Source organism: Lactuca virosa, chromosome 8 (assembly GCF_052849685.1).
Source record: "Lactuca virosa cultivar CGN04683 chromosome 8, Lactuca_virosa_CGN04683_v6, whole genome shotgun sequence".
In the NCBI taxonomy this organism is placed as follows: domain Eukaryota; kingdom Viridiplantae; phylum Streptophyta; class Magnoliopsida; order Asterales; family Asteraceae; genus Lactuca; species Lactuca virosa.
This window is the reverse complement of record NC_136433.1, coordinates 5721503-5737558: the sequence shown is the minus strand read 5'-3', so window position 1 is coordinate 5737558 and position 16056 is coordinate 5721503. Positions and strand designations below refer to the sequence as shown.

Here is a 16056-nt window from a genome sequence, read left to right as displayed (position 1 = left end):
GAGTATTATTTATTAGTAAAGTTACTGTCTTATGTTAATCATTTACCTATTGTTTCATTTTGCATGTTTTGACTTCCTGAATAATTGAATTATTTGATAATAATCGAATTATTCGAACGGTCCACAGTAGTTCATATGTTGGAAGTAGATATGAATGAAGACTGTCATGAATTGGTGTGTAGAATGTCTAAAGTGTATTAGACACAACAAAGGTTTGCTACAACGTTCATGTGTGCTTATGAACTTGATTTGAGCATTGGAATAAACCCACACTTACTGGAATCACTTCATGGAATTTATCACGAGTGATCGCAAGATGGTAATATCATATGGTCTTAAAACCTAGATATATGGTTTATTGTTTGCTAATTAGTTGTGCATTGATAATGCGTAAACGCATCAGTAACTTGATGTTATAAAACGCATTGTTGTGTATGATTTGATTAGTGGATAGTAAATGCATATAAGTCGAAGTTTATCTGTTCCTTTTATCCTAAGAGGGTAAAAGCGATATCAGGGCCCCTCGATGATTTGATTTGACTTATATGCCGGGCCCGGTCAGGACTGAATTGATGTGTTCAATTAAGTTCTATGTCAAATGAATCTGAGATCGAGAAACCAATTGCTGGACAATAAGTATGACAATGTTCCATGTAATTGTCCGCACGATATCTAGAACAGAGGATTATACGATCTCTTATCTGAAGGACAGGTTACTGATAAGATCAGAGTTTGACAGCGTCTTTGAGAGCTACGATTGCTAATCAGATTAGGTTTGCATTTATAGTTACTAGACTTATCCAAGTGGGGAGACTATTGGATTAGTGTCTAAGCCCGTAACTATATTTGGTAAATACTTGACCCGGTTGTGCATGGCCCTTTTGGGTTGCCTTCACCATAACAACTTGACAGGGTGATTTATAAAGAGAGAAGAGATATTATATTAATATATTATGAGAATAATATATTAAAGGAATAATAATATTATTTGATTAATATTAGTCATAGATTAATTAAGAATTAAATGACTAAAAGAGATTAATTGAATAAAGGGGCTTAAACTGTCAAATGTGTGATAGTTGAGTTTTAAGCTATGAATCCTTATAGATCTAAAGGTGGCCGAATTTAGGGTTATGGACACCTTGAATTCGTCCAAGCCTTAATCTAGAAGGATCTTTGGATTGCTTAGGGCCTAAGTTATTCAATTAGGGTTAAGGATGTAACCCTAGTAGCTCATAGTATAGATAGACCCCATGGGTGAGGGAAATCGGCCACTCTTGTTAGATTGGAAACCCTAGAGCCGATTTTCTCATCCCTCCTCTCTCTCCAAATCATCCTCTTGCTAGTTGGTGTTTGTAAGCCATTAGAGGAGTGACAATTGTGACTCTAAGCTCCAAGAACAAGAAGATTCAAGCAAGCAACTTAAGGTATTCTTCTGGATCTGAATTCATATGTTATGATTCAATTGTTTACACTAGATCTAGCATTATAAGTCTTGGAAACATTGCATGTTCAATTAAAGAAACCTAGATCCAAGCATTAGGGTTTGCATGTGCACATAGAAAAGTTCTTATGGCTCAAACCCATCAAGAATATCATATTATTTGGTTGTAAAATGACATAATATTGCCTATTTTGTGTAAAAATCATTTGTTTTATAAATTTATATAAAAAACGTGAAATGTTATTGCACCAAATTACTATTATGTATGTTTTTAGTTGAAAGTAACCTATTTTCTTCTTAGTCATATTTGTCAAAGTCTTTAGGGGTCAACTAATTAATGCCCACAATTGCTTTTGTTCCCATATTCCAAGTACCATGTACAACCTTGGAAAAGAATTTTGGCATATACCTCATGTCACAATCCACCATTGCCTTACAAATGGGGCGAATTTCTTACATGCATGTGCATTTTATTGTTGTTTAAACTTTATACATGTATGAACTCACTTGACATAAGCTAACATGTTTGTATGTGATGTATATTCCACATGACCAAGAATTTAGGCGTCGATAGATGGAATAATTTATTGATGATTTTTCTCGTACCTTATGTTTACAAGTTATTAACTTTTAAATAGAATATATTGAAATATCATAAAGTTGATTTGACCAAAATAACATCTATTGTAAGCTAGCTTCTATATAATCATTTAGTTTAGTTATTAGTTGTTAATTGGTGTTTTGTTGGCAATAGATATGTTCACAATCACGTTTCATAGTTGTTAATCATGAAAAAATTAGAGTGTTACGCCGAATGCAATAAAAGATATTCATATTTCATTGACATCGGTCTCAGTCCAAAAACAAAGAGTAATTTACATATAAACCCCTCCAAGTATCAACATCTTAGACTCATACTTTCAAAGTAAACAAAGCAACTTTAAAAATCAACATTAACCACAACAGAAAAGTTGTTTAAGGGCTTAGAGACATGGACATGATGGAGGAGAGTTTGATTTTTTGAAGTTTAGCATTGTCTTGTTGCTGAAACAAAACCTCTGTACTTGATCTCACTGTTACCTCATTCAGCTCTGAACTAGAATTCCCTTCACTCCTGTAATCTCGTGGTGCATATAGAACTTGAAGCTTTGAATGAGCTGCATTTTGTTACAGCATTATACTTTGAAAAATGGTAGATGACAGTGTTATAATAATAAATTCAAAAAAACAAAAATCAATGAAAGTACATTGATATTTCATATTTGAGATAGAGAAAGAAACAGGTAAGTACCTAAACCAAACATGCTTGTTTTCTGGATGATCATTCTGCTAACTTTTGATCTCTTTATATTTCTTAACAGCACAATGTCATCTTGCTTCCCTTTGAATTCCAGAAATTCTCCTAACAGATGCTTGTTGTTTTTTAGCTCCAACCTGCACAAAAAAACGAAATAAATACTTAAAATATAAACAACAAAGATTAAAAGATCTTGGAAACATTTGAATATAATACCTATCCCACATTGGAGCAGTGCTGAGAATAAAACCAAGATTCTGTTGGAAAGATTCCTGCATTTCTTTTTTATCACTACGTAAAGGTAAAGCACCCTTAATCCAGCCAGATATACTCTTTTTGTCTGGTTTTAATTCTGACCATTGTTCATGTGTCACAACTTCAGGTGGAAAGTAATCTAAATGAATGGTGCTGGAAGAAGAAATAATTGTTGAACTTGAACATTAGTTATTTAAATAAAATATATCAAACATTTACAATTATAAAATGAAATTGAAGTTAGAAGTTAGAACATAATGTTTTAGTTTGTACCGAAAGTCTGGGTTAGGGCACACGATCTTGAATGACAAATATCCATCTGGGAGACTGATTCCCCTTTGTTCAAGATAAGACTCAAGAACTGCAACTTGTCTTTTGGCCTCCACAATCTATTACAAATAAATAAATAATAATGCTGAAGTAAGAAATGAGCTTCTTAAAAAGGTAAATTCATTTTAGGAACATTGATATAATAAGCGTACCGGTAGCCCAACAGTCTCATTTTGAGAAATACTTCAAATAATAGAGGCATTGATAACATTAAGAAAAATTATAGACTCAATTCAACACTAAATTAGTAAGTAGAGTAAACTGCAACCATAAACTTGGGATGACATCATCATTAGTTGATGCAGCAGCTTAAAAACAATCTATATCTAATAGAAGAAAAAAATTACCGGATCCGGAAGGCGCTCTGTTTTGTGCTTGGAACCACCGGTGCAAACCCAAGTTCCATCCCCATCAACAGATACAATTCCAGATGCATTTATCACAGAAACAACCACCGCCTCCCTGAAATAAGATCGTATTTACATCTAACATTCTTTTAGGGAGCAAACAACTGCAATACATGAGCTGAGAGGAGAGATGAAACTTACCCTTTGGTGACGAGAACCAAATCAATATTCTGTCGAGAAGCAGTATCAGGGTCTGGAATACGAAGCCCAACATAAGCCTTGCCACCATACAGAGCTTGAAGCCTACAAGTGCAGTTTGTATACATAAGTAAAATCCATATGGGAAATAATGGAGCTGAATTGTTAGGTATAGTCATATAGTTGAATTAGGTAAAGCGTGGGTACTTTTCGTGATTTAGGTATCCACGCTCTTATCTTATAAGATGATGAAATTGAAAGGTAAGCGATGGGGGAAAAGGGTGGATGATAGTGATTATAGATGATACCTATCGGCGACGGCGAAGAGTGCATTGGAACCGCTGGAACCAAAATCAATGTGCTCTTCCTCATCGTAGAAGAAACGGCGTACCAAGCGATAGATCACCAGACCGAATATGATCTCCACCCACATCACTGATCACTATGATACCCTGTGTCGCTCTCTCGCAGAAATTTAGCAAGGAAGATTGATGAGTAGCGACTAGGGAGGGTGTGAATATGAGTAAAGCAAAGGAAACTTTAAGAAAGATAAACCAATTTACTCGGAAATCAAACGTCGAATGGGGAATTTCTTGGATGGTCGTGAACCGTGTGAAGGAACTTGGTGCACAATCATCCGGCCCTCTAATTAATTCGAATTTAGGCTGAACACAAAATTACCAAAACGCATGCTACATTAACAAAAATAGTGGGTAGATTCTATTTTTTAATTTAAAACTAGGAAGAGCGGACGGATCAGTTTTTTTTTAATGTTTGGTGGGTTGTGAAAATAGAACGTTATCATGGACAATACGTTGTTATTTACTATTAAAATATCAACTACATTGCTATTATATACAAGTTTGTACATCAGCAGTAATTAATTCGAATTTAGGCTGATCACAAAATTACCAAAACGCAGGCTACATTAACAAAAATAGTGGGTAGATTCTATATTTTTGTTTTTTGTTTTTTTAATTTAAAACTAGGAAGAGCGGACGGATCAGTTTTTTTTTAATGTTTGGTGGGTTGTGAAAATAGAACGTTATCATGGACAATACGTTGTTATTTACTATTAAAATATCAACTACATTGCTATTATATACAAGTTTGTACATCAGCAGTAATTAATTCGAATTTAGGCTGATCACAAAATTACCAAAACGCAGGCTACATTAACAAAAATAGTGGGTAGATTCTATATTTTTGTTTTTTGTTTTTTTTAATTTAAAACTAGGAAGAGCGGACGGATCAGTTTTTTTTAATGTTTGGTGGGTTGTGAAAATAGAACGTTATCATGGACAATACGTTGTTATTTACTGTTAAAAAATCAACTACATTGCTATTATATACAAGTTTGTACATCAGCAGTAATTAATTCGAATTTAGGCTGATCACAAAATTACCAAAACGCAGGCTACATTAACAAAAATAGTGGGTAGATTCTATATTTTTGTTTTTTGTTTTTTTAATTTAAAACTAGGAAGAGCGCACGGATCAGTCTTTTTTAATGTTTGGTGGGTTGTGAAAATAGAACGTTATCATGGACAATACGTTGTTATTTACTGTTAAAAGATCAACTACATTGCTATTATATACAAGTTTGTACATCAGCAGTAATTAATTCGAATTTAGGCTGATCACAAAATTACCAAAACGCAGGCTACATTAACAAAAATAGTGGGTAGATTCTATATTTTTGTTTTTTGTTTTTTTAATTTAAAACTAGGAAGAGCGTACGGATCAGTTTTTTTTAATGTTTGGTGGGTTGTGAAAATAGAACGTTATCATGGACAATACGTTGTTATTTACTGTTAAAAAATCAACTATATTGCTATTATATACAAGTTTGTACATCAACAGTAATTAATTCGAATTTAGGCTGATCACAAAATTACCAAAACGCAGGCTACATTAACAAAAATAGTGGGTAGATTCTATATTTTTGTTTTTTGTTTTTTTAATTTAAAACTAGGAAGAGCGCACGGATCAGTCTTTTTTAATGTTTGGTGGGTTGTGAAAATAGAACGTTATCATGGACAATACGTTGTTATTTACTGTTAAAAGATCAACTACATTGCTATTATATACAAGTTTGTACATCAGCAGTAATTAATTCGAATTTAGGCTGATCACAAAATTACCAAAACGCAGGCTACATTAACAAAAATAGTGGGTAGATTCTATATTTTTGTTTTTTGTTTTTTTAATTTAAAACTAGGAAGAGCGTACGGATCAGTTTTTTTTAATGTTTGGTGGGTTGTGAAAATAGAACGTTATCATGGACAATACGTTGTTATTTACTGTTAAAAAATCAACTATATTGCTATTATATACAAGTTTGTACATCAACAGTAATTAATTCGAATTTAGACTGATCACAAAATTACCAAAACGCAGGCTACATTAACAAAAATAGTGGGTAGATTCTATATTTTTGTTTTTTGTTTTTTTAATTTAAAACTAGGAAGAGCGTACGGATCAGTTTTTTTTAATGTTTGGTGGGTTGTGAAAATAGAACGTTATCATGGACAATACGTTGTTATTTACTGTTAAAAAATCAACTATATTGCTATTATATACAAGTTTGTACATCAGCAGTAATTAATTCGAATTTAGGCTGATCACAAAATTATCAAAACGCAGGCTACATTAACAAAAATAGTGGGTAGATTCTATATTTTTGTTTTTTGTTTTTTTAATTTAAAACTAGGAAGAGCGTACGGATCAGTTTTTTTTAATGTTTGGTGGGTTGTGAAAATAGAACGTTATCATGGACAATACGTTGTTATTTACTGTTAAAAAATCAACTATATTGCTATTATATACAAGTTTGTACATCAGCAGTAATTAATTCGAATTTAGGCTGATCACAAAATTACCAAAACGCAAGCTACATTAACAAAAATAGTGGGTAGATTCTATATTTTTGTTTTTTGTTTTTTTAATTTAAAACTAGGAAGAGCGTACGGATCAGTCTTTTTTAATGTTTGGTGGGTTGTGAAAATAGAACGTTATCATGGACAATACGTTGTTATTTACTGTTAAAAGATCAACTACATTGCTATTATATACAAGTTTGTACATCAGCAGTAATTAATTCGAATTTAGGCTGATCACAAAATTACCAAAACGCAGGCTACATTAACAAAAATAGTGGTTAGATTCTATATTTTTGTTTTTTGTTTTTTTAATTTAAAACTAGGAAGAGCGTACGGATCAGTTTTTTTTAATGTTTGGTGGGTTGTGAAAATAGAACGTTATCATGGACAATACGTTGTTATTTACTGTTAAAAAATCAACTATATTGCTATTATATACAAGTTTGTACATCAGCAGTAATTAATTCGAATTTAGGCTGATCACAAAATTACCAAAACGCAGGCTACATTAACAAAAATAGTGGGTAGATTCTTTATTTTTGTATGTTGTTTTTTTAATTTAAAACTAGGAAGAGCGTACGGATCAGTTTTTTTTAATGTTTGGTGGGTTGTGAAAATAGAACGTTATCATGGACAATACGTTGTTATTTACTGTTAAAAAATCAACTATATTGCTATTATATACAAGTTTGTACATCAGCAGTAATTAATTCGAATTTAGGCTGATCACAAAATTACCAAAACGCAGGCTACATTAACAAAAATAGTGGGTAGATTCTTTATTTTTGTTTGTTGTTTTTTTAATTTAAAACTAGGAAGAGCGTACGAATCAGTTTTTTTTAATGTTTGGTGGGTTGTGAAAATAGAACGTTATCATGGACAATACGTTGTTATTTACTGTTAAAAAATTAACTATATTGCTATTATATACAAGTTTGTACATCAGCAGTAATTAATTCGAATTTAGGCTGATCACAAAATTAGCAAAACGCAGGCTACATTAACAAAAATAGTGGGTAGATTCTATATTTTTGTTTTTTGTTTTTTTAATTTAAAACTAGGAAGAGCGTACGGATCAGTCTTTTTTAATGTTTGGTGGGTTGTGAAAATAGAACGTTATCATGGACAATACGTTGTTATTTACTGTTAAAAAATCAACTACATTGCTATTATATACAAGTTTGTACATCAGCAGTAATTAATTCGAATTTAGGCTGATCACAAAATTACCAAAACGCAGGCTACATTAACAAAAATAGTGGGTAGATTCTATATTTTTGTTTTTTGTTTTTTTAATTTAAAACTAGGAAGAGCGCACGGATCAGTCTTTTTTAATGTTTGGTGGGTTGTGAAAATAGAACGTTATCATGGACAATACGTTGTTATTTACTGTTAAAAGATCAACTACATTGCTATTATATACAAGTTTGTACATCAGCAGTAATTAATTCGAATTTAGGCTGATGACAAAATTACCAAAACGCAGGCTACATTAACAAAAATAGTGGGTAGATTCTTTATTTTTGTTTTTTGTTTTTTTAATTTAAAACTAGGAAGAGCGTACGGATCAGTTTTTTTTAATGTTTGGTGGGTTGTGAAAATAGAACGTTATCATGGACAATACGTTGTTATTTACTGTTAAAAAATCAACTATATTGCTATTATATACAAGTTTGTACATCAGCAGTAATTAATTCGAATTTAGGCTGATCACAAAATTACCAAAACGCAGGCTACATTAACAAAAATAGTGGGTAGATTCTTTATTTTTGTTTTTTGTTTTTTTAATTTAAAACTAGGAAGAGCGTACGGATCAGTTTTTTTTAATGTTTGGTGGGTTGTGAAAATAGAACGTTATCATGGACAATACGTTGTTATTTACTGTTAAAAGATCAACTACATTGCTATTATATACAAGTTTGTACATCAGCAGTAATTAATTCGAATTTAGGCTGATCACAAAATTACCAAAACGCAGGCTACATTAACAAAAATAGTGGGTAGATTCTATATTTTTGTTTTTTGTTTTTTTAATTTAAAACTAGGAAGAGCGTACGGATCAGTTTTTTTTAATGTTTGGTGGGTTGTGAAAATAGAACGTTATCATGGACAATACGTTGTTATTTACTGTTAAAAAATCAACTATATTGCTATTATATACAAGTTTGTACATCAGCAGTAATTAATTCGAATTTAGGCTGATCACAAAATTACCAAAACGCAGGCTACTTTAACAAAAATAGTGGGTAGATTCTATATTTTTGTTTTTTGTTTTTTTAATTTAAAACTAGGAAGAGCGTACGGATCAGTTTTTTTTAATGTTTGGTGGGTTGTGAAAATAGAACGTTATCATGGACAATACGTTGTTATTTACTGTTAAAAAATCAACTATATTGCTATTATATACAAGTTTGTACATCAGCAGTAATTAATTCGAATTTAGGCTGATCACAAAATTACCAAAACGCAAGCTACATTAACAAAAATAGTGGGTAGATTCTATGTTTTTGTTTTTTGTTTTTTTAATTTAAAACTAGGAAGAGCGTACGGATCAGTCTTTTTTAATGTTTGGTGGGTTGTGAAAATAGAACGTTATCATGGACAATACGTTGTTATTTACTGTTAAAAGATCAACTACATTGCTATTATATACAAGTTTGTACATCAGCAGTAATTAATTCGAATTTAGGCTGATCACAAAATTACCAAAACGCAGGCTACATTAACAAAAATAGTGGGTAGATTCTATATTTTTGTTTTTTGTTTTTTTAATTTAAAACTAGGAAGAGCGTACGGATCAGTTTTTTTTAATGTTTGGTGGGTTGTGAAAATAGAACGTTATCATGGACAATACGTTGTTATTTACTGTTAAAAGATCAACTACATTGCTATTATATACAAGTTTGTACATCAGCAGTAATTAATTCGAATTTAGGCTGATCACAAAATTACCAAAACGCAGGCTACATTAACAAAAATAGTGGGTAGATTCTATATTTTTGTTTTTTGTTTTTTTAATTTAAAACTAGGAAGAGCGCACGGATCAGTCTTTTTTAATGTTTGGTGGGTTGTGAAAATAGAACGTTATCATGGACAATACGTTGTTATTTACTGTTAAAAGATCAACTACATTGCTATTATATACAAGTTTGTACATCAGCAGTAATTAATTCGAATTTAGGCTGATCACAAAATTACCAAAACGCAGGCTACATTAACAAAAATAGTGGGTAGATTCTTTATTTTTGTTTTTTGTTTTTTTAATTTAAAACTAGGAAGAGCGTACGGATCAGTTTTTTTTAATGTTTGGTGGGTTGTGAAAATAGAACGTTATCATGGACAATACGTTGTTATTTACTGTTAAAAAATCAACTATATTGCTATTATATACAAGTTTGTACATCAGCAGTAATTAATTCGAATTTAGGCTGATCACAAAATTACCAAAACGCAGGCTACATTAACAAAAATAGTGGGTAGATTCTTTATTTTTGTTTTTTGTTTTTTTAATTTAAAACTAGGAAGAGCGTACGGATCAGTTTTTTTTAATGTTTGGTGGGTTGTGAAAATAGAACGTTATCATGGACAATACGTTGTTATTTACTGTTAAAAGATCAACTACATTGCTATTATATACAAGTTTGTACATCAGCAGTAATTAATTCGAATTTAGGCTGATCACAAAATTACCAAAACGCAGGCTACATTAACAAAAATAGTGGGTAGATTCTATATTTTTGTTTTTTGTTTTTTTAATTTAAAACTAGGAAGAGCGTACGGATCAGTTTTTTTTAATGTTTGGTGGGTTGTGAAAATAGAACGTTATCATGGACAATACGTTGTTATTTACTGTTAAAAAATCAACTATATTGCTATTATATACAAGTTTGTACATCAGCAGTAATTAATTCGAATTTAGGCTGATCACAAAATTACCAAAACGCAGGCTACTTTAACAAAAATAGTGGGTAGATTCTATATTTTTGTTTTTTGTTTTTTTAATTTAAAACTAGGAAGAGCGTACGGATCAGTTTTTTTTAATGTTTGGTGGGTTGTGAAAATAGAACGTTATCATGGACAATACGTTGTTATTTACTGTTAAAAAATCAACTATATTGCTATTATATACAAGTTTGTACATCAGCAGTAATTAATTCGAATTTAGGCTGATCACAAAATTACCAAAACGCAAGCTACATTAACAAAAATAGTGGGTAGATTCTATGTTTTTGTTTTTTGTTTTTTTAATTTAAAACTAGGAAGAGCGTACGGATCAGTCTTTTTTAATGTTTGGTGGGTTGTGAAAATAGAACGTTATCATGGACAATACGTTGTTATTTACTGTTAAAAGATCAACTACATTGCTATTATATACAAGTTTGTACATCAGCAGTAATTAATTCGAATTTAGGCTGATCACAAAATTACCAAAACGCAGGCTACATTAACAAAAATAGTGGGTAGATTCTATATTTTTGTTTTTTGTTTTTTTAATTTAAAACTAGGAAGAGCGTACGGATCAGTTTTTTTTAATGTTTGGTGGGTTGTGAAAATAGAACGTTATCATGGACAATACGTTGTTATTTACTGTTAAAAGATCAACTACATTGCTATTATATACAAGTTTGTACATCAGCAGTAATTAATTCGAATTTAGGCTGATCACAAAATTACCAAAACGCAGGCTACATTAACAAAAATAGTGGGTAGATTCTATATTTTTGTTTTTTGTTTTTTTAATTTAAAACTAGGAAGAGCGTACGGATCAGTTTTTTTTAATGTTTGGTGGGTTGTGAAAATAGAACGTTATCATGGACAATACGTTGTTATTTACTGTTAAAAGATCAACTACATTGCTATTATATACAAGTTTGTACATCAGCAGTAATTAATTCGAATTTAGGCTGATCACAAAATTACCAAAACGCAGGCTACATTAACAAAAATAGTGGGTAGATTCTATATTTTTGTTTTTTGTTTTTTTAATTTAAAACTAGGAAGAGCGTACGGATCAGTTTTTTTTAATGTTTGGTGGGTTGTGAAAATAGAACGTTATCATGGACAATACGTTGTTATTTACTGTTAAAAAATCAACTATATTGCTATTATATACAAGTTTGTACATCAGCAGTAATTAATTCGAATTTAGGCTGATCACAAAATTACCAAAACGCAGGCTACATTAACAAAAATAGTGGGTAGATTCTTTATTTTTGTTTTTTGTTTTTTTAATTTAAAACTAGGAAGAGCGTACGGATCAGTCTTTTTTAATGTTTGGTGGGTTGTGAAAATAGAACGTTATCATGGACAATACGTTGTTATTTACTGTTAAAAGATCAACTACATTGCTATTATATACAAGTTTGTACATCAGCAGTAATTAATTCGAATTTAGGCTGATCACAAAATTACCAAAACGCAGGCTACATTAACAAAAATAGTGGGTAGATTCTATATTTTTGTTTTTTGTTTTTTTAATTTAAAACTAGGAAGAGCGTACGGATCAGTTTTTTTTAATGTTTGGTGGGTTGTGAAAATAGAACGTTATCATGGACAATACGTTGTTATTTACTGTTAAAAAATCAACTATATTGCTATTATATACAAGTTTGTACATCAGCAGTAATTAATTCGAATTTAGGCTGATCACAAAATTACCAAAACGCAGGCTACATTAACAAAAATAGTGGGTAGATTCTATATTTTTGTTTTTTGTTTTTTTAATTTAAAACTAGGAAGAGCGTACGGATCAGTTTTTTTTAATGTTTGGTGGGTTGTGAAAATAGAACGTTATCATGGACAATACGTTGTTATTTACTGTTAAAAGATCAACTACATTGCTATTATATACAAGTTTGTACATCAGCAGTAATTAATTCGAATTTAGGCTGATCACAAAATTACCAAAACGCAGGCTACATTAACAAAAATAGTGGGTAGATTCTATATTTTTGTTTTTTGTTTTTTTAATTTAAAACTAGGAAGAGCGTACGGATCAGTTTTTTTTAATGTTTGGTGGGTTGTGAAAATAGAACGTTATCATGGACAATACGTTGTTATTTACTGTTAAAAAATCAACTATATTGCTATTATATACAAGTTTGTACATCAGCAGTAATTAATTCGAATTTAGGCTGATCACAAAATTACCAAAACGCAGGCTACATTAACAAAAATAGTGGGTAGATTCTATATTTTTGTTTTTTGTTTTTTTAATTTAAAACTAGGAAGAGCGGACGGATCAGTTTTTTTTTAATGTTTGGTGGGTTGTGAAAATAGAACGTTATCATGGACAATACGTTGTTATTTACTGTTAAAAGATCAACTACATTGCTATTATATACAAGTTTGTACATCAGCAGTAATTAATTCGAATTTAGGCTGATCACAAAATTACCAAAACGCAGGCTACATTAACAAAAATAGTGGGTAGATTCTATATTTTTGTTTTTTGTTTTTTTAATTTAAAACTAGGAAGAGCGTACGGATCAGTTTTTTTTAATGTTTGGTGGGTTGTGAAAATAGAACGTTATCATGGACAATACGTTGTTATTTACTGTTAAAAGATCAACTACATTGCTATTATATACAAGTTTGTACATCAGCAGTAATTAATTCGAATTTAGGCTGATCACAAAATTACCAAAACGCAGGCTACATTAACAAAAATAGTGGGTAGATTCTATATTTTTGTTTTTTGTTTTTTTAATTTAAAACTAGGAAGAGCGTACGGATCAGTTTTTTTTAATGTTTGGTGGGTTGTGAAAATAGAACGTTATCATGGACAATACGTTGTTATTTACTGTTAAAAAATCAACTATATTGCTATTATATACAAGTTTGTACATCAGCAGTAATTAATTCGAATTTAGGCTGATCACAAAATTACCAAAACGCAGGCTACATTAACAAAAATAGTGGGTAGATTCTATATTTTTGTTTTTTGTTTTTTTAATTTAAAACTAGGAAGAGCGGACGGATCAGTTTTTTTTTAATGTTTGGTGGGTTGTGAAAATAGAACGTTATCATGGACAATACGTTGTTATTTACTGTTAAAAGATCAACTACATTGCTATTATATACAAGTTTGTACATCAGCAGTAATTAATTCGAATTTAGGCTGATCACAAAATTACCAAAACGCAGGCTACATTAACAAAAATAGTGGGTAGATTCTATATTTTTGTTTTTTGTTTTTTTAATTTAAAACTAGGAAGAGCGTACGGATCAGTTTTTTTTAATGTTTGGTGGGTTGTGAAAATAGAACGTTATCATGGACAATACGTTGTTATTTACTGTTAAAAGATCAACTACATTGCTATTATATACAAGTTTGTACATCAGCAGTAATTAATTCGAATTTAGGCTGATCACAAAATTACCAAAACGCAGGCTACATTAACAAAAATAGTGGGTAGATTCTATATTTTTGTTTTTTGTTTTTTTAATTTAAAACTAGGAAGAGCGTACGGATCAGTTTTTTTTAATGTTTGGTGGGTTGTGAAAATAGAACGTTATCATGGACAATACGTTGTTATTTACTGTTAAAAAATCAACTATATTGCTATTATATACAAGTTTGTACATCAGCAGTAATTAATTCGAATTTAGGCTGATCACAAAATTACCAAAACGCAGGCTACATTAACAAAAATAGTGGGTAGATTCTTTATTTTTGTTTTTTGTTTTTTTAATTTAAAACTAGGAAGAGCGTACGGATCAGTCTTTTTTAATGTTTGGTGGGTTGTGAAAATAGAACGTTATCATGGACAATACGTTGTTATTTACTGTTAAAAGATCAACTACATTGCTATTATATACAAGTTTGTACATCAGCAGTAATTAATTCGAATTTAGGCTGATCACAAAATTACCAAAACGCAGGCTACATTAACAAAAATAGTGGGTAGATTCTATATTTTTGTTTTTTGTTTTTTTAATTTAAAACTAGGAAGAGCGTACGGATCAGTTTTTTTTAATGTTTGGTGGGTTGTGAAAATAGAACGTTATCATGGACAATACGTTGTTATTTACTGTTAAAAAATCAACTATATTGCTATTATATACAAGTTTGTACATCAGCAGTAATTAATTCGAATTTAGGCTGATCACAAAATTACCAAAACGCAAGCTACATTAACAAAAATAGTGGGTAGATTCTATATTTTTGTTTTTTGTTTTTTTAATTTAAAACTAGGAAGAGCATACGGATTAGTCTTTTTTAATGTTTGGTGGGTTGTGAAAATAGAACGTTATCATGGACAATACGTTGTTATTTACTGTTAAAAAATCAACTACATTGCTATTATATACAAGTTTGTACATCAGCAGTAATTAATTCGAATTTAGGCTGATCACAAAATTACCAAAACGCAGGCTACATTAACAAAAATAGTGGGTAGATTCTATATTTTTGTTTTTTGTTTTTTTAATTTAAAACTAGGAAGAGCGTACGGATCAGTTTTTTTTAATGTTTGGTGGGTTGTGAAAATAGAACGTTATCATGGACAATATGTTGTTATTTACTGTTAAAAAATCAACTACATTGCTATTATATACAAGTTTGTACATCAACAGTAGTTCCAGAAATATCGAGATGGGTTCCATTTATCATAGCGTCATATTCAGATGAATAAAATTGTCTTTTTTACCATAAACACACATAAGCCATTAGTGTTTAGGTGATAATTGTAACTCTTGCATATATGATTCTAGAATTTATCTACAATTAATTAAAACTATATAGCATCAAAATCAAGAAGATTAGAAAGAACGGAGTTATAGTGGACCAGCCTCCTCCGAGTTGTGGTAGCAATACTGAAAAACAAAATACAAAAATTATAAGTTCAAAAGATGTTGAGGCTCAACAAAAGTTAGATGGGCATGAAAGAAATTGTTTGTGTTAATGTGACACTCCAAATCAGGTAATTACCCTTTTATACCCTTGAAATGAATTTATTTTGCGAAATAGTCTCTTTTCGTACGCTTAGCGTACTAAGGAAGAATGATCGCGAAGGTGCACCACGTACGCGGGGCGTACGAGTTGGTACGTGGGGCGTATGTGGCAGATGGCCAAAAACCCTAATTTCAGACTTGACACTTATTTAAGCATCCTTAAGTCAGTGGGACTAAACCTTAACCAGCCTCTATAGCCTCATACCGTCCCTTGACCTCAGATTTCCTTGTGAGTGTGATTCTTGAGCTTAGAAAGTGTGTTGGTGGCCATTTTAGAGAGCATTCAAGAAGGAGAAGGTGGTGATCAAGCTTTGGGTGTCATTGAGCTTCTAGATCCTGCATCAAGAT

The 16056-nt window shown here is 31.0% G+C and overlaps 1 protein-coding gene across 1 annotated transcript; it reads right to left on the bottom strand.

Moving 5' to 3' along the window:
• Window positions 1–2259: 2259 nt before the first annotated feature.
• Window positions 2260–4447, bottom strand: LOC145133967 (plasma protein). The gene is made up of 7 exons (XM_079068909.1): window positions 4180–4447; window positions 3875–3976; window positions 3674–3788; window positions 3270–3385; window positions 2958–3149; window positions 2736–2878; window positions 2260–2601 (listed from the first exon to the last, which is right to left on the bottom strand). The coding sequence occupies exons 1-7, from the start codon at window positions 4302–4304 to the stop codon at window positions 2420–2422; spliced, it is 975 nt and encodes a 324-aa protein (XP_078925035.1). The 5' UTR covers window positions 4305–4447; the 3' UTR covers window positions 2260–2419.
• Window positions 4448–16056: the final 11609 nt, after the last annotated feature.